At 36.6% G+C, this 24766-nt stretch overlaps 1 protein-coding gene across 1 annotated transcript in view; it reads left to right on the top strand.

The window, feature by feature from the left end:
• LRP1B (LDL receptor related protein 1B) overlaps nt 1-24766 on the top strand; it is a 756289-nt gene that overhangs the window by 451994 nt on the left and 279529 nt on the right. The window contains exons 9-14 of the mRNA XM_087732714.1: nt 687-858; nt 2858-3001; nt 4444-4680; nt 13169-13349; nt 16320-16539; nt 19266-19455. Of these exons, the coding sequence (XP_087588840.1) occupies nt 687-858; nt 2858-3001; nt 4444-4680; nt 13169-13349; nt 16320-16539; nt 19266-19455 (1144 nt within the window). The remainder of the gene's footprint in view (nt 1-686; nt 859-2857; nt 3002-4443; nt 4681-13168; nt 13350-16319; nt 16540-19265; nt 19456-24766) is intronic.

The raw sequence follows: 24766 nt of genomic DNA, 5'->3' as shown, positions 1-24766 counted from the left end.
TAGGTAATTTTTAATCAATGTACCCAGACACATCACAGATGAATACAATTTTAGAATTCACTTCTTGAGAAACAAGCAGTACCGTGTGACCACAACTATATTCAAAGACACCAACACAAAAGGAACACAAGCATAGCTGAGAGAATTTGTTTATTTATTCATTTATTTAATTAAGAAAATATTCAGTGGGTGTATCTTGTACTATTTGCCTTGCCTTGATTATAACATAATAAAGAAATACATCAATTCAACCTATAAACTGTGTTTTAAATATCTATATTTACTATATTAGTTAATGCTAGTTAATATTAGTTAATTTAGCTTAGCTATTGTTAGTTAATTAATATTAGTTAATACTAAAATACGTTGTTACACTTAAAATGTGCAGGAGTTGTTAATTTAAAAGACAAACTGGGAAATTCAGAGGACGAATTCATTTGGATTGCTAAATATTTTTAATTTTCTGCCTTTCTTGCACAAAGCTTTTCTAGTTATAAACTTTGGACTACAGGAATGTGAACTATGCTTGTAGCGTAGTTTGTGTTTATTATTTACAAATATTTATCGACAGAAATCCTTTTGTACAGTTTAGCATGTACAATTCACAGTAATGTTTGATGTCTACGAATCATAGATATACCCAAAACATTCAGCTAAAATAATGATATCATTTTTTTCTTTTCCAGATTAGGCATCTTTGTGGTTTGGCAGTATTTGAAAGCTATTTATATACGTTTAATTCAGATAGCCTCAGCATTTTACAAATAAACAGATATAATGGCACGGATGTTCAGTCTCTTGCTAGACTTGACAGTGCTAAAGAGATCCGTGTATACCAGAAAAGAACTCAAACAGCAGGTAAGATCAAAATTCCTCTTTCTAGGAAACGTAAACCCAGATATTAGGTGGATGTGTGGTTAAAAAGGTTCTTCCAGAAAATTATATCAGAAGATGCAGTGAAAATTTGTCACTGCGGCAAAACTCTGTTGCTTCTTCATCTGCCCAGTTTTCTGTGCGCTTACTGCCAGTTTTCCTGCGTCTCTAAGCTCCTAACACAACTGCTTCCTGAGCATTCAGCTTGGAGAACTGCCAAGGAGCCCTGGTCGGCAAGTTTTCTGGCTCCACACGCTTAATGCTTTCAGAATTTAACACCTTCAAAATTGTTAGGTGGCCAATACCGTCCACACGCTTGGCGCTCAGACCTCAGAGGTTCCTGGTTTCTCTGGGCCCGCTTTTCAGACAGACTACAAACCTCAAGAGAGCCCCCGTCTTCGGGGTTGCCAAAAAAACATGGAGATGTGGGCAGCTAGCCTGCCTAACTGCCAGCACAGCAACTGGTGAGATAGGAAATCGCTGTTAAGTTTTCCTTGGTTTGTATAAATATCATCTTTGCCTTTTGTGAAACAAATCTTAATTTTTGTCTGGAATGAAAAACTCTTTATAATCTCAGAATTTTTGGTAAAATAGCAATTTCTGAGGTCCATAGTCCAGTGTGACTCTAATCATGGCTCTGATCACATACTTTCTGCATTCAGAACAGCAGTGTGATTTGTGGGAACTTTGTGCAAAGACAGCAGGATCCAGAATGTTTACAGTGATCCTTTATGAGAATTTTTTGATATGACTGATAGCAATAAATCCTTGCCATGACTGCTTGGACAGAAAAGCTAACACATCAATTCTGGTGATCAACGTCAATATTACTAAACAGACTGACTGCTTTTAGAGAAGTTTCTGAAGTGGTAACAAACTCTAAATTGATGTAGACTGGGTGAACTAATTTTCACCCTATAGCTGAGGGCATTGATTTGCAGATGTCAGTGTCTGAAGGAGGTTGCAAAGACTCTCTCCTTGCTACAGGCCCCCCTCTTGTACCCCTGAGGGAGTCAGAGAGGTTGAGTAGAGGAGAGACGTGAGCACAGTGTAATCTTTTATTACGTCCTGTGATTACTCTGTTCCTCTTGCCCTTTGTTCACTCTGCTACTTCTTTTGTTTTGAATGGACGTTTGTTGCTTGTCAAGCTTCGCTGTAAAGGCTGTCTCAGTTTGGTAGAGTTTCTGTATACCTTTAACAATATCGACCTTAAAACACTTGATTACTTTTTTTTAAAAACAGCTAAAAAGCTTGAGGGAAAGGAGAGAGAAGAGAAAAACATTTTTTGAGCTAAAATACTGCTGGCCTGTTGTAAGCCAGCTTAGTAAATGTAGGGTAGCAAGATAGCTTTTGTTTTCTCATCGGATTTACGTTAAAGAGTTTAAAAAAATAATTTGATATATTAGTCTGCTAATTTAGATCTGTGCGTTTGAAGATACAAAGTCAAGGGAAAGGAATTCTTTGGCTGCTTCAGCTGGATTTATGTCCCAACCGTACAAATATGGAAAAATGCTACAAGGCTCGTTCTGTTCTTTAGTTTCTGCGCAGGCATCTGCCCCAGAAAGGTGCTGTCTAATGGAGTTGAATGAATAGCAAACTGCATTGGCATGGGGTTTGCCCTGTTCTCAAAAAGCCAACCAACCAAGCAAATGAACCAAAGCAACAAATAAAAACCAGGGGAAAGTGTCAGCTATCCCAGGGGAGTGCTGCCTGGCAAACGCTGTGCAGGAGCCTATTCAAACAGGGGTGATCGCATACAACACTGTAGGGTTTGGCTTGATAGCCCCAAGATGGCCCTTTGGATTACTTGTCTGGTTTGGGTATCTTCTTAAAAAAACACCTTCTTTTGTAGTTATAGTCTGGGGAAAGATTTATTGTGACACAAATTCCCTCTTTTCCCCCTGTCTAAACTTTCTACATGCTGATGCATATAATTATCTTGCTTTAAATGGATTTCAATCGTGCTGTTTTTTACTCGCCGTAGTCCGAAGCCATGCATGTGAAGTGGACCCATATGGAATGCCGGGGGGATGTTCACACATCTGTCTGCTCAGCAGCAACTACAAAGCACGGACTTGTCGCTGCAGGACTGGCTTCGTCTTGGGAAGTGATGGCAGGTCATGCAAAAGTATGTTATTTAAATCAAAGAGTCTGCCAGCCGCTAGTATTTCAGGGTATAGTTCTGGGTGTTATTTAACATGCTTATCAATAACAGCAGAAATCACATGGACCGGTTTTGGGTAAAATTTGTTTGCAACGTGTACCTGACACTTTGTTCCTATACTCCTTTCGTTCCCTTACAATGATTTGATTTGGCGTAGTTCATAGAATTGGCAAATTAAACCTGAGAGGCTCTTTTTAGAATTCTAAAAATTATCACTGGTTTTAAGTTAATCAGTCATACGCTTTTTTTGTATACTGTGCATTCTCACAGCACATAGGTACCGAAATGCTGTTAAATAGTTTGTCACACCTAATTTCCACCCATACAATCAACTTGTAACTCAGAAGCAGACCATTCATGTGAATAAGTCAAGCAAGGTTTTTCTCATAATACTTTGTGAAAGCAAGTTTGATTTGTATAACTATGGTTATACTTAACATTAGGTATACACAATCTGTGGGTCACCTACAGCCAACAGGACAGTCCCGAAAGTTTTAGGGAATACCTATTTTTGCCTGGTTTCTTGATCAAATGGCATTGATTTAGTTCAGATGAAAGGCATGCAATTAGATACTTTTATGGTTGCTGGTAGATGGGTATATTTGACCACAGTCAAATTCACAGTCGGAACGGTTTTCACTAACAATTCCAACAAAAAACCCTGAGAGGCATTAGGAAAAGTATATATCTTAGGGAGTTTTAAGAGGTATATTGATAGTACTAAGGATCTAAGCATACTTCTAAGTATCTTCAAGGAAAGAAAATCACCTTACTAAGCTTCAGCTATTTGTAATTAACCTACTTGATTAAATTGTAAAAATCTCCTCAGAAATAGGACATATCGGTATCCATGTTTTGTATCTTGGTATGAAAGAATAGTGTGTGTTGACTTGTTGTATTCCTTCCCATTTGAAAGAAATTTACTGTAATCTTTTGTCGTCTTTGTTTCTGAGAAACTTCCGGTGAAAAAAAAATGGTGTTTTATATTTGCTGGAGTTTATGGTCTTGTTACATTTGATGATTACTTCAGTCATGGTCTACATTACCCTGGTAGATCCTAATGAATTGTAAAATGAAACGCCTACAAAGCTATATACGTCCATTTCACAGTGGATGCGAAGTTATTCTGTGATCTAGCATTGCTTTTCCGTGTGAACTTTTATAAAAAGAAAAATAATTAGATGTAAGCAGCTCAGTGAAGTAATTTGTATTTTAATTAAGGTAATGTAATTAGCTAGATTTCTTGAGTTTAGATACCTTCGGAATATATGAAAGTTTAATTTTTGGTATTGAATAATGCTCCTGCTCCTTCACTAATTGTGCCAGTTAATTAAACAGTGACATTATGCACTGTAACGAAGATTAGGCAGCATCAGTTGTTTATGTTTGTAATCTTTCTTTTGCAGGACCAAAGAATGAACTGTTTCTTTTTTATGGAAAGGGACGCCCAGGAATAATACGGGGAATGGACCTGAATACCAAAGTATCTGATGAATACATGATCCCTATAGAAAACCTGGTCAATCCTCGTGCTCTGGACTTCCATGCCGAAACCAATTACATTTACTTTGCTGATACTACCAGTTTCCTAATTGGACGACAGAAAATTGATGGCACAGAGCGAGAAACAATCCTCAAAGATGGTAGGCAAAGCTAACTGATAGTGACATGCAGAGAATCTCACTTAGGAGAAGCTGAACTGACATTTACAGATAGTTTAAAGCTTTATTTAAGTCTCCCATGGAAAACAGACCCAAACTAGACCTCGAACAGAGTTGGAGATATTTCTTTTTTTACAATTTCCTCTTTATTTTTCCTGAGTGCAGAAATGTAAAGTTTACTTAAGTTGCTCTGTTGTGAATTCTTTGTCCATTTAAGCTTATGCCCGCCAGTGACTAACTCATATATCTCCACTGTATTCTTTCAGTAGTTGGATACGATGGATCCATAATGTAGTTCTTTGTAATCGTTCACTGAGCCATCCTGTATCCTGGTGGACTTTATAAGACTTCTTCACTCCGACCTGTATCACAGTGTGGATTCTGGAGCTTATTCAAGTAGTTTGGTAGAGTGAGAATTGCTGTGGTTCTTGCAAACTCATGAGAAAAAAAAAGCGTTGTCTTTCCTGATGTGTTTTCCATTGTATATGTAGAAGGAACAGGAAGACCTAAACATTTTTAGAACCTTAATTAAGATGTTTGTACCATTTATTATAGCAATGAGAGAAAATACCAGCAGCTCTCTAGTTTCCACCTCTCCCACCACAATTCACAGAATCTCCCTGGTCTAGAATCATCTCTCATCATACTCAATGCTGTTTCAGTGATAAAGCCTCCAGTTTGTCAACCCATATTTATTTTTCTTTCATGGACCCTTTTCATGAAAGACTGCTTCAGCAGGAGGTAACAATTGCCTCTGAAATCCATTCTACAGTAATTATTTTCTAGTACTCAATAAAATAAGCAGTATGAATATTCATCTTGGCCTTCAGAGAGCTTAATATCTTTACTTGTAAATTGAAGCTCGAGACAGTGAAAGTAACTAAAATACCATTGTTTTAGCACAGGGATTTTCATTCCCTGTCATTCATAATGCATGTTTTAATCCATCTGTCTCGGAGAAGTTATCTCCAGTTTGCAGTGATATGGTGCTGTTTTGGTATAAGGTCTCTCCACAGACCTCAGAGCCTGCACAAACATCCCTTCAGCAGTAGTTGCAAGGAATAGATGGCTCTTTACCCTATATTGGTGATTGCTTAATGAAAGGCAGCTGTCTGAGTAAATAATGAATACTCAGCTGTCATTCTGGTAATTCTTCATTTCGCTGCAAATATGGAAATGGATGATATAAATCACAGAAATTCCATTGCTGACTTTCTTTTACTAAGCAACCCACATTTCATTTTACAACAAAGAAATCCAAATGTGGAGTAGAGGAAGGAGCAGACAGTATGTAGATTTAGACATTATAAGGCAGCACCAAGGAGCATCCCTGCTGAAAGGTGTCAAACAGGTTTAGGTTACTCTAATCAAACACGAATAAACTCTATACACCAAACCAGCAAATTGAAGAGACTCTTATAAATAATGCTTAACTGGAATTTCTGCTCTTTATAAGTACAACACAGCAAAAATACCAATGCAATACCAAAAGAGTTATGGGTTATCCGATGATATATTATTGGTGGTCCTAATACTTACAAAGACCAAAAAAAAAGTCACTGTCATTCTCCCCCCCCCCCCCCCCCCCAGTCTTTCCCCAGGAGCTTATATTTTTTAGTTTAGAACTTGGTGTAGTTTCATAACTTTAAAGTATGCTTAAAGAACACTTGTTAATGTATTTTTCATGATTTAAAAAATGAATATGGCCTCCAGCCATACCACCTCAGCTTTTATTGTTGTCAGCTCTCAAGAACTCAGCAGGGACAGATTAAATAGTTTCTTGGTGGAAGGCTACTAGAGAAAATCAGGTGTGTCAGGAGGTGGTTTAATATTCGCTCTGAACACCATGCTGCTAAGGAACTCTATCTGTGGTAGGTGTCACTTCTCAGATTAGAAGTTGTCATTTTTTGTGACTATCAGGTTTTTTTTGCAAGAACAGATATGCTAGCTCAAACAACACTGTAACTCAGATAATTACAGTTTGCCTACATGAGAGCCTGATCCTACAAGCTGTTGACTGGGAATTGAGAATGCTGAGCACCTAACGCTGCTGGAGTTTGATTTCCCATATAGTTTCAGCTGTGATTTCTTATTCTTCACTTAGGGAAACAAACTGCTGTGTCGTATTGATAACTATTTGACAGCCCACAGCATGGCCTACCCTAGAGTTGGCGGCACAACTGCAGTAGTAGTGTACTTTCACCAGCAATAGAAATTGCTGTAATTAAGGTTTCAAACTTGCATGTGAAATCAGTTTTTTAAATAAAAAAAAATGGAACAAACCAGACACTTTTAAAAGGATTTAAATATTGTTCAATTGAAGTAACATAAACACAAACTCTGGGTTTTTTTTTTTTACTTCTCTGCATCCCCCTTATGTTGTTTGGGGTTGCTGTGAGCCTTAAAATGCTATATTATTCACTTGTATATATTAGCAAAGATGGTCAAGGCCTAACTTTTTGCTTAAATAAGTCTGTAAAGATCTTTGGAAGCTGTTTAGCTGGTTGGTATATAGAAGAATTATTTTTTTTCACCCGTTTTCACATTAATCTAGTATTTTAGGCACTATTAGTGTACATGATCTATCTAACACTGACGAGCTAGTCCATTCTGTACCAAATTACACACTGTGCTTATAATCTCTTGCATATTTAAAATCAATGTGGCAAGTTGTTGCCTCTAGAAATATGAGGTTTTAAAAATCTTGTATCTATATTCAGTATATTTGGAGCATATATACTACTGTTAATTGTAAAATTCTGGTAGTATTTCCAGAATTACAAATGTTAATTTTTCAATTGTCAAGTGAACAACAATCAAAATGATATTTTATTCACCTCATCCTTTTTACGTTGAAAGGGCTTCACTGCAGAAAGCCTGGCTTACTCGAGTCAAATCAATTTTGTTTAACCAGAATGGCCGTTATTTTGTTCCTGTTTACTACTTGATGTGAAGCCCACCTTAAAGCTTTTAAATAGTTAAATAAAAGTGAAATTTAAACCATAAACTTCACAAAAAGAATGCAAACTGTCTCTATAGGATTGTGCTGTAGAGTTCTCGTTTATTTTTATATCTTCTGATATATTTAATATCTAATTACCATGAGGTTTTTTTAACTTAGATTGTATTTGTTCTAGAAATATGATGCTCCAAAATTACCGCAAAAGGCATGGTAGCTCAGATACAGTAGCTATTACATGAGACTGAATAGACTTGGAGCAATATGCTTGTAAATTTTAGGAGGTATCCAGCATTCTAATCTAATATTTAACTTTGCTGTTGATACTAATACAGTCCATATTTGGACTGTTTTGTCTCCCAAAGAAGCAAAAAACCCCAACGTTTTCATTAAAAAGCTGATCTTATTAGCACAAAACCTGTGTTTAACTCAAAATGTCTAGGTCAGACATGATAAAAATAAAATGGGTTTTGAACAAATCACTCCTTGTCCTCAAGCTTGATCTTAGTCATGTCAGTGTTTCCTTGAGTAAAATCTGCTGAGACCCCTCCGAGCCCTAAAGGACTTTTCTTTCACTCCTGAAGCTCGTCTTTGTTGCCTGTTCTGTTCAGTAGTCTTTCTCTGTCAGCCTTGGGCTCCCAGGTCCTTGGCGAGATGCTCTCTTCTTTTCCCTACCATACTTTGCACTTCTCTCTTCTCAACATACTTGATCACTCCAAGACCAAAGGCCACACTCTCCCACTTTCAGAGAGTTTCAGCTGACTCTGACATTGCTTTTTTAAAAGAAGGTAGCAAAGGCACTGAGAGACAACAAATAAAACTGGTAGTGTCCATCAGCCTGGGAAGGCTGGGTGAGCTGCTGGCACTGATCTCACCCATTCTGACTGATCCACGGTTGTTCTGTCCTTTGACTGGATGATTCTTGTCAGACTAGGTGGTTGCTGCGTTAGGTATGTCATCATAGTGTTCTTTCATATCCTCCATCTGCAGAGTGAATTTTGACACCATTGCTTCCTTCAAGCATTTTAGATCACAAGGAAAAATAGTTCCCCGAAAGCATAGTGATGTTCAGGTGTATCAGAAATAGGGATGAAAATGTTAAACACATTTTGGAAAACCCCTCAGCATATGCCACTTCCCCTCCCCCCCCCCCGAACTTTCTCATATTGTATCTCACAGGATAACTGATTTACTAAATTTAGGTCTAGTTTCTTATGTGAACAAGGCTTAGTTGATACTGTGGTGGGTACCTTTGTCTCTCTGTAATATCTTTTTGGACCTTCAACATGATTTCAGCTTAATTTGATATATAGGGCAGAGGTCCAACTATAATTAAAATCCTAAAATATTGTAAAAATAAGGAGAGGAGCTATCAAGGACTGATGATTTGCAAGTTCAGTCTTATTTTATTGATTTCTGCGGCTGGGCATAGCAATGTGAACACAGAAATTGTGAAATGGAATTATAATGGAAGAGAAGCGAAAATTTCATTATTCTTCTGCAAAGTAGTCAAAAAAAACAAAGGAACACATCATTACAGAGGTAGTCAGGCTTCAATTGTTCCCATGTTCAAAGAAGTACACATTTAAAAATGGCTGCTGGAGATGTTACCCTTAATTCCTGTTACTGTTCAGGTCACTGCAGTTGGTAGATTGTACTTCGCAGTTCAAGGGTTAAAGAAAAAAAATAAACGAAACCTAGCAAGTGTAAAATACATCACAGTTTTATATGCAAACATACATACATCTCCACAAGTGTTTAATTTAACATAATCAATATGCATGGGATAGGATGATTACATACTTGGAATTATAGACAGCATTAAAGCTAGAACCTCTGTTTCAAATTCTGAACTTCTCTAGACCTCATTAACTTCTTCAAGACAAGTAAACTCATTTCTCAATTACTTTCACATACAATTCTGTTATTGACAAGAATTTATTTCATGTTAAAAAAACAACCTCATTTGCATATTTATCTTTATTCATCTGTGCTGTTTGTCCGCTGCCATTGTGCCCAGACAGAGGATACTGATAAGGGAAAAAAGCAGTTTTAAAAATATTACGTGGCTGTCATGCTATGACTTTGAGTAGCCACCAGCTTCTTTTAATTTTCTGTTTTTAAACATTGAAAAAATACTGAGGTATCTCTTTTAATAAGGGCATCCTTGTTATTTTTAAAGTTTAGTATACAGGGCAAGTTTATATCATAATCTTAATATACTTCAACATTATGTTTAAATGCATTTTGCTGTTATTAAAAAGGAAATGGTTATAAAATTAACAAAAAATGAAACATTTTGCAATAACAAGGTATTTGAAAACATTATGGCTCTGCTAATTTGATGGGGAATATGGTGGTATTGCAGTCACTAAAAAGCATTGTTCAACAAAGAAGCTGTGAAGTAATTTCTCATGTTCCAATGCTATTGAGATTGTAACAGCACCTTTTATAGATTCTGTTATTGCATCCAAGTGTATAAAAAGCCCAATATTTCATTTATTGGGTAAAACTGTCCTATTATATCTTAGTGTATGGTTGATGACATACCATGTTATCTATGGGTTATAGTAAGCGGAAAGTTTTCTGTACTGCACTAAAGTTATGTAGAGTGTGACTTGGTAAAAGAGCTTTGCATTCCCATCTATCAGAAAGAATTTTACTGGTTTCTTGTACAGAATTACATTATTAGAGTCATAGTTAATAAAGGTATTTGAAGTCTAAAAGATATTATAGGTGAAGGGTTCGTCCCAAGGAAAACAAATCTGATAGGTTGCAAAAAATTTGTAGATACACTAAAGTCATGGAGTAAGATCTTTCCATTAGGACTTGCTGATTTTATGGTGGGAAGGCATCTTGGTGGAGAAATCTGAGAGAAGGTTTAGACGATCGCAACACAGCACCAATGTACAATGCCCTTGCAGTAAAAATGACTGTGATAACAACTTGAAGTGTCCCAAGCCAGTGCTTCAGGAGTTCATGCGAAGTTGTTGTCTGGAAAGCTGACAGTTAAATTACATATGTCTGGCAACACAGTTTAAATAGTAAACAGTTGCTTTTAAGTTCAAATAGTAAGCAGGATTTAAGTGGGATCAGTGGTTTTGACATATCGGCATTTCTTAAAAAATGGTAATGCATGAATTTGTTACGTACATTGTGATAAAAATCTCTCTGCATCATGTTTGCTGTGAGATAATCTTTCAAAAAACTCCAGCATTGATCAGAAAGTGATGTCAACAATGGTGAGAAAGCATGAATCTGATGTAACCTTGGGTCTAGATGGCATTACTGGTGTAAATGTGAACAGAAAAAGCAATTTACATTCTTTTTTTCAAGTCTTGATGATTCCTGTCATGAAATTGTACTGTAAGATTGCATATTCAAGTATGACAAACAAGTAATACAATCCATGTTGTCAAGAAGCGTTGTAGTAAGGAAGAGGGTTTTTCAGGGTGGTTTTTTGCTTGGTTTTTGTTTGGGGTTTTGGTTTTTTGTTTTATTTTTTTTACCTTTTCAGACATACTGACCTTCATTTTTATCACAGCAAAGGGAGGCACCAGTTCGGTGCTGTGAATTTTCAGGCTCAGTGGAAACGCTGGAGTCACAGCTATTACGCTGTTAACCCGATATCTTTTTTAATCCAGGCGCACACCCTGGCTACCTGTGAGAAAATACCAAACAAGGTAACAGTAAAATGAGCGTTTCCACCCCAAGTTTCACCTCAGAAAGGGTACTGAGACAAGAAAACGCGGCTTCCTCAGCTTTAGGAAGGCGGTGGGAGGCAGCAGCTGGTAACCTGCCCCTCAGGCCTCTGTCAGGCGCCGCTGCTGGGTTCCATGTTTTGGTTGCCAACTGCCCAGGGCTGCTCAGGACTGGTCTCAGCCACCCCTGAGGAAACGGGCAGCCCAAGGGCTGGTGCCTGTGTCAGGGGTTTGTGGGCGCTGCGGGGCCGGGGCTGCCAGGGAAGCGGCGTGGAGAGGCAGCTGTGTGTGCCAAACCGGGCTCCTCAGGAGGGGCTGGGGCCGCCGAGCTGAGCCGGGGAGTCGACCTGGAGGGCTGAGCTGTGGTAACGGCCTGCTAACAGGGCTGTGGGCAAGTGCTCCAAGGCGGACATAGGCCCTCGCTTGGAGGTAGCAGCGGCCACTGGGGCTGAACCGGCCCTGTTACAGGGTGCGAGCTGAGCTGCTGCTGGCACAGCTCCGGGGAGTTTGGGCCTGTGCCACTTGTAAACACTCCCCTGTGCTTGGGAGGGCTTTGGCGTCGGCTGATGGAGGGGTACGTGGAGCAGTGGCTCCATCCCACCCAGAGAAATACTCCTTGGAGAGACTGGGGAAAAAAAGGTAGCAAGTAGCAGGTGCTTGGGCTGCTAGAGCGAGTTTACAGGTGAGGGAGAGGGACCAGAAATGTGGTGGTCACCAGTGCTGTGGCCCAAGCTCCATCGCTCCCCTCAGTGTTAACTTCCCTCTGGTATCGCCTGACAAATGGCGGGCTCATCCTGGAGGTGAGGAGTGACCGCACTGGGAGGAGCGTGCTGGAGGGCTGGTGTGACATCAGCTGCGTGGCACAGGGTGATGGCTGAAGTCGGGTAGTGCCTCGACCTTCACAATGCTACAAAGGCCAGGAGAGAATGACTGGAAATTCTCCATATCCCACCCCATGCACTTGGAATTTGAGACCTTTCTGAAAGAAAAGGGGAAGGGTATGACGAAGAGAGGTGGAAAACCTTTTAGAGACCTTAAGTTAAGGAATTGGGATCATGTGGGAGAGGGCAGAGCTCAGTTAATGTTACAGGCTGTTGGGTAAGCTTGAGGGAAAACTTGTTGCTTGGGGAATTGTTTTACTACTTGTCAAATGGGGAAACCTTCACACTGTATGGAATGAACATTATTGACTCATTTTGGTTCTGGATGGAGCTCTACGGCTGTCAGACTCATGAGCCCATTCGTACATCCAATGTAGCATTGCTCTTTGCTCATGCCTTGCTAACTGTTAATAGTTTGCTCATGTACCTAGCTGTGGAGAATAACTCGGTCCGTTGTGATGTTCTTTCTTACATGTTTTGCAAGGTCAAGGGACAATGGAACAAATGTAAATTGAATGCCCATTTTGCTTATTTTTTAATAAGAATGAAACTTGTGATTTGGGTAAAAGCAAGGTAATTGAGAGTACTAGAGCTAATCCTGGAAGCTGTTCTTGACTTGAGTGATATTGCTACTTAGGGTTAAAATTAAGTAGGGTTTTGTTAAATAGTGATTTGCCCAGAGCCAGCTATGGTTAACATATGGTGCCTTATGGTTTAATACACAAGTTTCATGACCGGTCTTTGTCTTTTGTAGGGTGTTTTCAGCAAAGACTAATTCTGACAGACACAGCAAATATAATTCAGATTCAAGGAAATAATCTAATTTAGCTGTATGGACTATATATTGTCCACTGTTTATACTAATGGATAATGTTAGAACATAAACATATAACATTAATCTCTTATTACTGTCTTCTCTCTCTCAACAGATCTTGATAATGTAGAAGGCATAGCAGTGGACTGGATTGGAAATAATCTTTATTGGACAAACGATGGCCACAGGAAAACGATTGCTGTAGCCAGACTGGAAAAAGCTGCTCAGAGTAGAAAAACTTTGTTGGAGGGAGACATGTCCCACCCTAGAGGAATTGTTGTTGATCCTGTCAATGGGTATGAAGTAGACTAATTTATGTTGTTTAATACATGTCTTTATTGTATAAATACAGGATTGAATTTTACTTAGGATGGGGTTTGTAGAGTCATGTAGTTGTCTGTAATTCTACAGTAGTCTATAATAGCTGTAATTCCTGTCCAGCATTCTTGCCTGAAGCCTTCAGAAGAATGTGTATGCCCAGACACTGTTGAACCAATGTCAAGTTAATTTGAATGTGATTCACCTTTTTTCTCAAACAAATTGAGTGTATCAGACCTGTATGTATTTTTAATACTAAGTGAACTTTATAATATTCTCCTTTATTTCTCTCTTTGTAAGTCTCAATTTCTGCAGATAATTATAACCATATCCTTGTACACATTGGTTTACAAAACTAAATGAGACCGGTGCTTTTCATTACTTACTAGCATAATTAATTGTGATAGGCTGCATAATAAAAAGAACATTATATTAGTGTGGTGTAGTTGTGGTTTACCTAAAAATTCAGTTACGTTTATTCAGGGAATTGTCACTGGAGAATGATGTAGACAGGTAATTCTAGTGTGGCTGGATTGATTGCTGTTTTCCTAGTAGAAGAATGTATTTACATTATCAGGTTTTCACTTTTGAGCTTGTCCTTTGAGGAATGGAAGTGACTGTGGAAAGGCTACAATTAATTAAGGTCAGATAGTAAGGATGTAAAATCAGACCACAAACCATAACCATACCTACAATTACTTTGTTAAATTTTCCAGCTCAGTAAATGCATGGCACAGGAAATAGTGTATGAAGATGTATTGTCTGAAAAGGGCTATTATATAAAACACTTTTCTAATAAAATAACGTGCCTTTCATGATTATACTTCTCATGGAAGCTTTTCCTGAGGGATAGCATTTATTATGGCATTTTAATTATATTTAGAAAATATTAGTCTTGATTTAACCAATATAGAAGCATTAACTGCATTTTGAGATACAATTAAAGCACATTAATGTAAAGGTCTGTTACTATAAGCATGTTTTAGCTTATGACATGATAACTAGAATAAGTACAGACAAAATGTTAATGGAGAAAAGCTCAGTAATTGCTGTTGAGCAGTCATGTAAATATTTGGAAAACATATTTTGTCTTCCAATAAAATAAATACCATACCGACCTGCACCTCTGCCTGAGCTTTAGGGTGTATGCAGGTTTTATAATTCTGTGATTAAACCTAGTGTTGTTTGAGTCAAACATGCAATGAATTTTATAAGCCACATGGATCAAAAATTGGTTGATGTTCTTAGCATACATTTACAAAAATATTAAAAGAATCCAAAACAACCTTCTGGCAGGTGACTTGGAAGAGACAGGAAAGAAACAAAAAAGGTATATTTGCATATCTATAAACCTGTGTAATGATGATGCAATTTTTTCTTTATCTTTTTCAATTTCGTATATTAAAAAAAATATGAAATTATGCTTATACATAAAAGTGTGTTTGAATAAAATTTTTGACCAGTAGATTTGTCATCATTTACACAGATTTGATAACAAAACTGGTTTTCACTTCAGTGTTTCATTCCTTTGTAAATTCAGAATTTAAATTTCAGGACTTTATTCTTCAAAGTACCAACAGGTTAAGTGGGTTAGGATCACACAACTTATTTCAGAAATTTGTATAATTTTAGAAACATAAATCTAGTGAAATCAAAGGTAAGACACAAAAATACCAAATAAATCATGACAACTTTAACAAGTAGGATCCATTTAAGATCCATATGATGTTTTTTCTCTATTTAATGCTTAATAATGGAATTCCTAGATTTGACTTTAAAAGTAAATGTCTACTATCTAGTAAATGTTTTCAGCATATTAATGTGTCTGTGTGTCATATGATCTGAAATGCAGTTTAGACGCTTCATAGATTACACGCAGGCTTCTATGCGTTTCTTTCCATGAACCTGTTTTTCCTTTGGGGGGAAAAAAAAAGTAAGAAAAAAGAGAAAACTGGTGTTTCTTAGCATATTTTCTACCTTCTGCTTTTGTATAAATTCAAGTTGTGTGTTTTAAATTGTTGAAATCAGAGTTGTCACCAGCAAATACTGTAAGAAAACATGATAATCAGATTAACTCAATAAGGAAAAAAAAAAAGAAACATAGGGTGTGTTCTGTAGCGTGCAGTAGAGAATGCTCAGAGAACTCATCTGAGCTAATACTTTTAGATTACTTACTAAAATGCTTGCTTAACTTTTCCATAGGTAGCATAGGTACTTATTTTTCAGAGTTGTTTTCGTTATCTATATTGCTGCACTATAAACCATAAAACTATGCTAAAATTGCCTACCAGCTATTTTTCAAATATTTTTTATAGCCATCTATCTTTCTAAAAATTTTTGTGAGGGACAGAGTGCTCATAATAGTTTTTTGAGTAATTTAGCTGCTTTCATGTGGGATGTGAAGTTCACAGAATGTCAAGGTTATCCTGTAGGTATTAAACTAGAGTGCAATTAATTCATATATTGCAGCGTTTTTGATAGTATTAAGCATCATAAAAAGCAGATTTGCATCATAAAGGCAAACTACACTTGGCAAAACAAAAAAAAAAAAAAAACAAAACCAAAAAACACAAAACAAACCAACCAAACAAAAAAAAACAGTAAAAGTTTGAACTTTGTGACAAAGTCAATAAAATTGCTCGTTTACAAAAAAAACATCATAGTTGTGGTAAATAAGGTCTTAAACAATTCTTTCACTTCTCATGTCAGCCCATTTGGTATTCATGTAATTAATTACAATATGAGCAAAACACCCTAAGTGTCATTTCAGCAGCATCCAGTACATAGGAAAAGTAAATACAGTTATAGAAATCACAGTGGAAAGAAACATGCAAAATTCAAAATGTCTCTGGCTTGTGGATATATTGTTATGAACTTCTGCTAAAAGCCTACAGTATAATTCAGATTATTAAAATGGTATCTTAATGTTCGTTTTTATAATTTCATAGCTGGATGTATTGGACAGACTGGGAAGAAGATGAAATAGATGACAGTGTGGGAAGAATTGAGAAGGCATGGATGGATGGCTACAGTCGACAGATTTTTGTAACATCTAAGATGCTATGGCCAAATGGTTTGACTCTGGACTATCATGCCAATGTATTATACTGGTGTGACGCCTATTATGATCACATTGAAAGGATATTTTTGAATGGAACTGAGAGAAAGGTAAAAGAAAAATACTGCTGTTTTGCCACAGGCATGCTTTTTCTCTGGGTTTTATTGTGTTATGTTACAAATACTTTTCAAGCTTTTTAAAATCTGCATAACCTTGCAGCATGTCCAGTGTCATCTCTGTTGAAAAAGTGATGTTGGCAGTCTCCTGTAGGAGACTATAATACAGCTTAAAATTTTCATCTTCAGAAAGTGACACAAAAGTTGATTATTTTTTTTTTTAATCTCATTTTCTCATGTGACAATGAGTTATATTTTGATTGAGCCACAAAGCTACAAAGAGATTTTCAATAGGAAAAAAAACTTCTTTTGGCTCTGCCAGAAAGAGGCTTTCATTTAACTTCACTGGATAAGCTGCTTTTGATGAATCTTAGTGCCCTGTTTGAGCTTTTGTGGTAATATGCAGAGGGGAAACACTCAACAAGTGCAGTCAAAGACAGAGAGAGATTGTTTTAGCTGTTACTAATGGCTATACTAGCTAGATATAAGTCTGTATAGAAGTTCTGTGTTGTTTTGTAGAAGTAACAAGTGCAGCATAGACATCTGGAAAATGGTTAACACTTAGACTGGAGTCTGATAATTTGGGGAAGGTTTGGCATCTGCTTCATAAAATTAGTATCCTGACAACTGAAACTTCACCATTAATTGAGAATGGCAGGCATTAAGTCCTTCGGTGGGAGGATGTACACAAAATGTACGTGTCTTGTGACTTCTCATTTATCCTTCACTCATGATTCCCTCTCTATGATGGCCTTGATAGGACCAATACGCAGATCTCTACTACTGAAAGTAGTAACTGTAGACACAGTCCTCCCTGGAACTCATCCCTGGCCAAGCTCATATTGCTTTAATGTTGCTTTTAAAATCCTTTATACTGAGTGATCTGTTGTTAAGCCTGTACTAATGCTGTAGCGTTGCAGTTTGTCACAATGGTGAGGTTGGGATTTGCATTTAGTGCTTCTACTTTTGCTCCAGATCCATTATGGTCCTGTAATGGAGAGGGGAGGAGGGTAAGCATGTTGGCAGAAAGACATTTTTTAATTAAAGATCCTTAAGTCTGCTAGCGATGCTAGACTTCCTGAAAAGTTCCTGGACAGAACAGGTCTAGGAAGGTTAAATGCAGCTGCTGTGGATTACACATGGATTGCTAGTGAGAACTGCTGGGTTTGCTGTTTTTGCCTCCCACCAGAACTGGTGAATAATACGAAGCACCTGTCTTTATAGGTTTTATTTTGAAGTGTGTCACAAAATGGTTCAGTTCTTTTGAGAAGTGTTTTTCTATAATCCTGTCATTTAAATAAAATGCATAGCCATTCAAATGAAACTTATGTAGCCAAAAATAACTAAAAGATAGTTGCTTTTGATGCTGAATAATTTGTTCTTTATTATCGGATATTTTGGCCAAAATATAACTGGGTCAATGGCATCTTTAATTTTTTAAGTGTCAGTATAGTGAAGATTTTACAGGGTGGGGAAGTCCTAATGAATTCCACCAGTAGGTGGTGGATGATTGACTGATAGATTAATTTTGATCAAAAGCAGTTAACCGAGATGAGGAGTTCTGACCAAAAGAATTCCAAGCCCAAAGGCAAAATTTGAAGGGCAAACGGGGGTGATGTTTGTCACCTCATAGTAGTTGTATTTTAGTGGGCTTTATCTCCTTGTTCTCTTGGGTTTGTGTATCTAAACAGGGACAAGGTAGGGCATCTGATGAACTGCTTCCCTCTTTCTAGAGGCAAGATAGAAATACACTGTTGGGCATTAGTTCAAGCAAGGACCCCAGCCAGCAGGAGAAGAGTGGAACTTAGTCATTCCAAACTGCAGCTGCTATGACGAAGTATAAAGGCAGGGCTCCCAAAAGTAGATGATTTAGAGTTCTGCAGTTTTCTATGTCTTTTTAAAGTAAATAATTCTAATTACTGTAATTTACTTGATGGTAAGTTTAGACTCCTTTTAAAGTTTTGTTTTCATTCTATAGGGATTGAAAATATTTTTAAACTGTTCCTCTTTATCAGACAGCTCTAGTGTACTGGTAGTTGCAGTTCTTTTGAAAGAGTCCTGAAGCTGGAGCTATAGTAAATGACACTGTTTTAGAACATTTCTGTGGCCAATAAAACAAAAACAAGATTTGGGGTGTAATTTGTAGTTTTATGTATGAGTTAATAAACCAGAAGTAGAAGGTGCATGGAAGAAAGTTTGTCTTATTTTGGGAACAAACTGTGGCATGTCTTTTTGTTTAATTTTTTTTTTTTTTTAAGTTACCACAAGTGAAACTAGAGAGGAAGTTCACAGAAATGAATAAGCGATCTCTGCACTTACTTCACGCTTCAACAAAAATAAGCAACTCATACACACTATTCTTTGCTTTAAAAGAAGCAGATGTTTGATATACTTGACAGACACTCAAAGTTCCTTGCTAGGGAAGAAGGTAGATATTTACTGACCATAATGATTGCATGGTTACCTACATTCCTCTGCATTATCTGACAGGGGACACTTAAAATGAATTTATATGAAGTTTTGAAGTTAGATATTGATGCTGGCACATAGAATGGCTTTATACTCTGTATTTGATTTTATTGCATTAAATCATTATATTTGGGCACAGCGCTTATTTCAGTTTTCCTATTTCCTGTTTTATGTTCTCTGCAGTGTATGCTAAGAAAAATTACTAATTATTTTACCCTTGCTAATGCTCACCTACCACTAATTAATTGCAGGTAGTCTACAATGGAAAAGATTTGAATCATCCTTTTGGACTATCGCATCACGGAAATTATATTTACTGGACAGATTATATGAATGGGTCAATTTTCCAGTTGGATCTGCTTACAAGGAATGTGACACTGTTAAGAAGTGAGAGACCACCTTTGTTTGGGCTCCAGATTTATGATCCACGTAAACAGCAAGGTATAAAACATATATAAGATTATAAAACATATGATTTCTCCAAAGGTCTGTTATAAAAAGATATTTTCCCTGGCAGTCTCCTAGTATTTTGAGGTGACTGAATGAACAACAATAGGAAAAAGAATATGATTCATGGCATGAGCAAGGTACTTTCAAATGTTTCAATCCATTGATGTTGAAATTGATCATCTCATACTTACTAAAGAGTGAACCATAGTATTATACCTGTCTGAATTTCTTCCATGTATTTACACTGCTTTTATTGCCATTTTTCTTGTGTGTCAAAGAGATACTGTGAAAGGATAAAATAGAATAGATAATATATACACATTGGCTCATAGCCATAAAATATATTATTGCATTTACCTTTTCTTAAATAAGATCATAGATCCTGTCTGTCTTTTCCTTTTTGTAATTTTCTCCCCCATCTTGGTCTACACCAGCACTGCATGACTTAATCTTCAGACAGTATGTGGTGCTGTTACACAGAATCAGAGTAAGTGGCCTTTGAGAGTAGTGGAAAAAAATCCATAATTGTTGTTACTTATATCAGTAGAGAAATGAGATAAAGGCCATAGGTTTGCATGGATGCAGATTAGAAAATGCAATTGCTACTATACAGGTAAATTTACAAATTTATTTTACTGAAGAAAACTTTGGAATCCATTTACTGCATGCAGTGTTCAGATGAGTTGTTGAATATTTGCTCTCTTTAATGAAAACAATTCTAGTTAATGTCTGCTACCAAACATAAAACTGAACATCAGGAATATAGTATAAATAAAATACTGTTTAAAAAACAACCATATTAAATATTAATGTCTGTAGATCTCATTAATCTTTACAGATCATCAGTTTTGACCTGCAGAAGTAGAACATTTCCAGTTCAACAGTTCCTATAGAAAATCAGAGACACTAAGGTGTTGGCAGTCCTGCTACGTTTGATTCTGTACATGAACTAGAAAAGTAACAAAATGTAAATTTCACCATTTATCCAAATGCTGCTTAGTACAGATACAATGTTAAACTGTGCTGCTTAAAACAGTGGGTTTGGGTTTTTTTTTTGTTTGTTTTAAATACTACAAGTACTTTCTCCCTGTGCATAAAGCCCAATTTTATTTTCACAGTATCATCACCTTCAGATCTGGATGTGGGTACAGTGTCGTGTTCATGTATGTTCTTAGGGCTTGGAAGATTTGACTGTGTCTCTGTTATTTGTAGTCAATGAATGGCTTAGAGAGCAACTGATAATACTAGTACAGAGTGGGTAGAATCAAAACATTAGAAAAAATATTTGGCACTCATAGATACAGAGAAAATATTCAGCCTTTGTATTTGTTATAGGTATAGATACGGTTCTCTGGGTATATACAAAAATTCTACATGTATCTATGAAAATAAAGTATAGTGAATATTTTCCCTATATGTACTGGTTAAATATTTTGCATAGGTTTATTTCAGAGGTTTTATATACCATACATACTAAATATTTTTTTATTGTTTTTCTTCTGTCTAATCTTACAATTTTTTTTCTGTCCAGCAAAAAAACCAGCTGGTGATTTACAAAGGGAAGAAACAGTTTAGTTTTCAAAATGGTGCTAAAGTATAAAATGGAAAGTGCATATGTGTATAAGCAAAATACTTGGCATGTAATATCTGCATGTATAGGGTTGTTTAATTTTATGTTTCATTTTAAAATTTACTATATTTGAAGACTTAGATATGTAGTTAATATTCTTTGGAGAAGACAACGACTTATTCTCTATCTAAAAGTACGTCTTCCAGTTTGTTTTTCCTTGGGAAAACCACGTTTTACAATGTCTCACTTAACCAGCTGAGGCCTTACTGAAAAGGTTAGTGATTTTCTCTACGGCCGGTTAATATGAAGTTTTCCCTTTCCTGCTGAATAATATTTTTATATGTCCAGATAGGCTTTCTTAGGGAAAGCCATTGAGATTAATACTTGATTATGGAGTGCTGAGGTCCAGGCAGCCAACTTGTAATTGGTTTTATGAGTATTCAGGCAACGCTGAAAATGTCTCCTTTCTGATATTGTAATATCTAAATTTTCAATGCCTAAACCAAACTGTAGTATGTCAAGGTCATTGTAACAGTTCGTCTCTTATCACAGATTCTTTTCAGGGACTCTCACTTCCAAAGTCATGTAAAAACATAGTGTGTTTGGGTTTTTTGTTGGGTTTGGGGTTTTTTTTCAAGGCAAAATCTGCCCCCAAATCTACCCTCAGGTTGGCCAAATTTCAGAATACTTTGAACTGTGTCTGCTAAGAGAGGATGTGGTGATTGCTTTAAATACTTAGTACTTCTGCTGCTTTATTCGGTACTCAGAAAGTTCCTTGATTTTTAGAAAAAGGGGAAACTTAAAAATGAATGCAATTGCTGTTAGCTTCCAAATAAGCTAGCACCAGAGATAGAATGTCTAAAATATTACCTCTTAGACATTCTTAGCTGAATGAGCTTAAATCTTGAGAAGGAGAATTTGGCTCATTAATGCATTCTTTGTTTGAAATTGCAATTGGAATTTTGTAAGCTAACTCTGCAGCCTTTAGGATCTTCAATTTTTGTCATGCCCAGTGAGGCAGATCTTGCATTGTTCCCAAAGGAGCATAAGCATTTATTTTAAAGAAAGTGAAACTAATTGCGTGTGTGTGTATGTATTTATTCTAAAAGAGCAAGATCAAGGCTTAATCATGTGGTACAGAGAAAACTATAGTAGTTCATTTTATGATATGAGTTATATTTTATAGCTTATGCACACGTATCTTGCAAACATTTGGCTCTGATATTTTGTGGTTACTGTTTTGATGCTGTCGTTGTCACTGTCTGCACAAGCAGAAATCATGTCAATTCATTTTGGCATAGTTGAACTGAGACTGGCATTTTCATTTAGGAGATCTTTTACAGGGTACTTGACTGTGCCAATCCTGCTTTGCTTAGGACTATGGGTAGGGACGTTAAGCTTCTTTTGGTATCTCCTTAAGAAGAGGTGCTTTTCACTGTCTTTGTATCTCATGAGGTATGATCCTCTTGCAGAGGAACGTTTTTTTTCTTGCTTTCAGAGATTAGAATTCATCTTACTTTCTTAGGCATGGTCTTTGGGTCTGTATGCATCAGGAATACCTTTAAAAATGGGGAGGTGGTGGGAAGCATAGTAATTACAGGAGTTGGATTTACAGCATATGAAACTGCCAAGGCCTGCGGGTATTTCCACTGCTATGAAAAGGAAGATTGCTATTCACATGTAAGTAATTCTTGTGTAAGTCCATTTACAGCAGTTAAAATAGCCTCTTTTGAAATCAGTTGATATTTTAACTCCTCAGATTGCAAAGAAGAGCTGCTTGAGCCCTAGGCTGCTGCTCTTCATATGTGTCGTATGATCCTAAAAGTAGGCTTACACAATTTTAGCAGTGCTTGATGTTAGGTTTATGGAAAGGTACAAACATAAATGAATACTCATGAAAACATAGAAGTACAATAATTTCTAAGCAGTGATAAATACTTCACAGTATCTTTTAAATGAGACAAACAAATGCATATGGTTTACATAATTTTTTTTCTGAGAACAATGACTGAGGTACAACTATCTTGTTTTAGTTCTGCCTAATTTTTAGCAAAAGTGGAATCAGCCTAATTTAATCATGTACGAGTGGCAGAGCAGCAGCTGTTTTAAAAGCTAGCAAAAAATGTGAAAACTATGATAATAGCTTTGAAAGTAGTTTCAAAATTTTGGGAATATTTTAAGAACACCCATATAAAATAGCTGTTATGAAAAGCAGTCAAGGAAATTTAATTTCATAAATACTTGGTATCTAAATGAGTTCCACAGCTTATTCAGTAAAGAGACTTAACCTTTTTGTTGTACTGCGTTTCAGGAGACATTTTAGCTTAGGAGTCTCTACAGCAAGACTGACGGGACTGAAGGTCTCATTGCACCTTCAGGTTCGAAGACTTCCTTAAAGCTTACTTTATGAACCTGTTTATCTAGGACCTTGTTGCTTTAACTCTTGGTACTTGGTATTTTCCTTGTTTTCATCCTCTCTTTTATAACTTATTTAGCAAGTAACCCACTCTACTGTAGGTTGTCATCCCAATTATGAGGTAAAGTAGGAACCTTTCATCTTCAAGATGGACCAGTTGACTTTGATCTAGTGTTTTAATTTTGATTTTATTGGGCTTCAGAATCATCATGGGGTTTCAAAGTGTTTTCTATATTTGTCTTAAATAGTCTTTTATTCGATAGCCTACTCCTTTTTTAGTGATCTGACAAACTAATGTATATCCTTTAATTAAAAAATTGCAATTCTCCTTGACTTGTGCTCTATAATTTTGGATTCACTTTTGAAGATTTTATTGTGGTTGGTTTGTTTTGGCAGCCTCTGATATCTTCCCAAATCATTGCATTACTGACATCCTTTGATTTGAATAATGGGTGTCCCTGTAAAGATGTAGAGAGTTTCAAGGCTACTTTTTCCTGAGGTGGTGGTGTACCTGAGGTTTTCCGAGATTTAGATGCAAATACATCTCTTACTCTTTTGATGTTTTGTTCATATTATTTGGGTTTTGGTAAGCATAGACATAATAAAGGAGCTGATTTTTGTACAGTGTTTTAGGTCATAGTCTAAAACATGCAGTCAAGATCTAGTAAGGATTTCAAGTGCCCAGTCCAAGTTGGAACTGCTCTGTCTAAAATTGTGATCCAGCCCTCACGCTTCATAGAGTTATCCCTGTTTGTACAGCTGTTTCCTTGCCATCTCCCTCACACCCTGCTCAATGAAAGTACAAGTATCACACCGGCTTCCCACAGAATTCTGTATTATTTTACACAAATTTATTTGAAAGTTCAGTGAGGTTTTAATGGACTGTAGAACACATTTGCTTCTAAGAAGTGATGTATGTTGGGTCAGAAAAAAGTCTGGGAATAGATTATTATGAAATGCTCAAGGACTGTATTGTAAGATGTATTGAGGTACAGCTTAAAACTTGAAAAATTTCAATATCTTAAATTATTTGCTGGTTATCTGATTTCATAATTTGAAAATGTTTCCCTGCACATGCAGGTATGGCTCTGACAGGACAGTTTATTATGTGTGTCTGTAGCTACCTCTATGAGAACTTCATGTAATGTTTTCTATGAAAAGAGAAGTGGTAGTGCTTTGAGGCGAGGGAATTGTGTGGAGTCTGTTTTAACCCAGGAAGCTGATGAATGTTTCGTACACCTAAAAAGGAGGAGCAGAAGAAGGAACTCCTCCTTTTTACTAGGATGGGAAGATGAAAAAAAGTAGTTTTAATTTAA

This window comes from Nipponia nippon, unplaced genomic scaffold (assembly GCF_047370975.1).
Source record: "Nipponia nippon isolate SJK-2023a ecotype South Korea unplaced genomic scaffold, ASM4737097v1 scaffold_5, whole genome shotgun sequence".
NCBI lineage: Eukaryota > Metazoa > Chordata > Aves > Pelecaniformes > Threskiornithidae > Nipponia > Nipponia nippon.
Note: the sequence above shows the minus strand (reverse complement) of the source record. Positions and strands in the feature narration are given on the sequence as shown.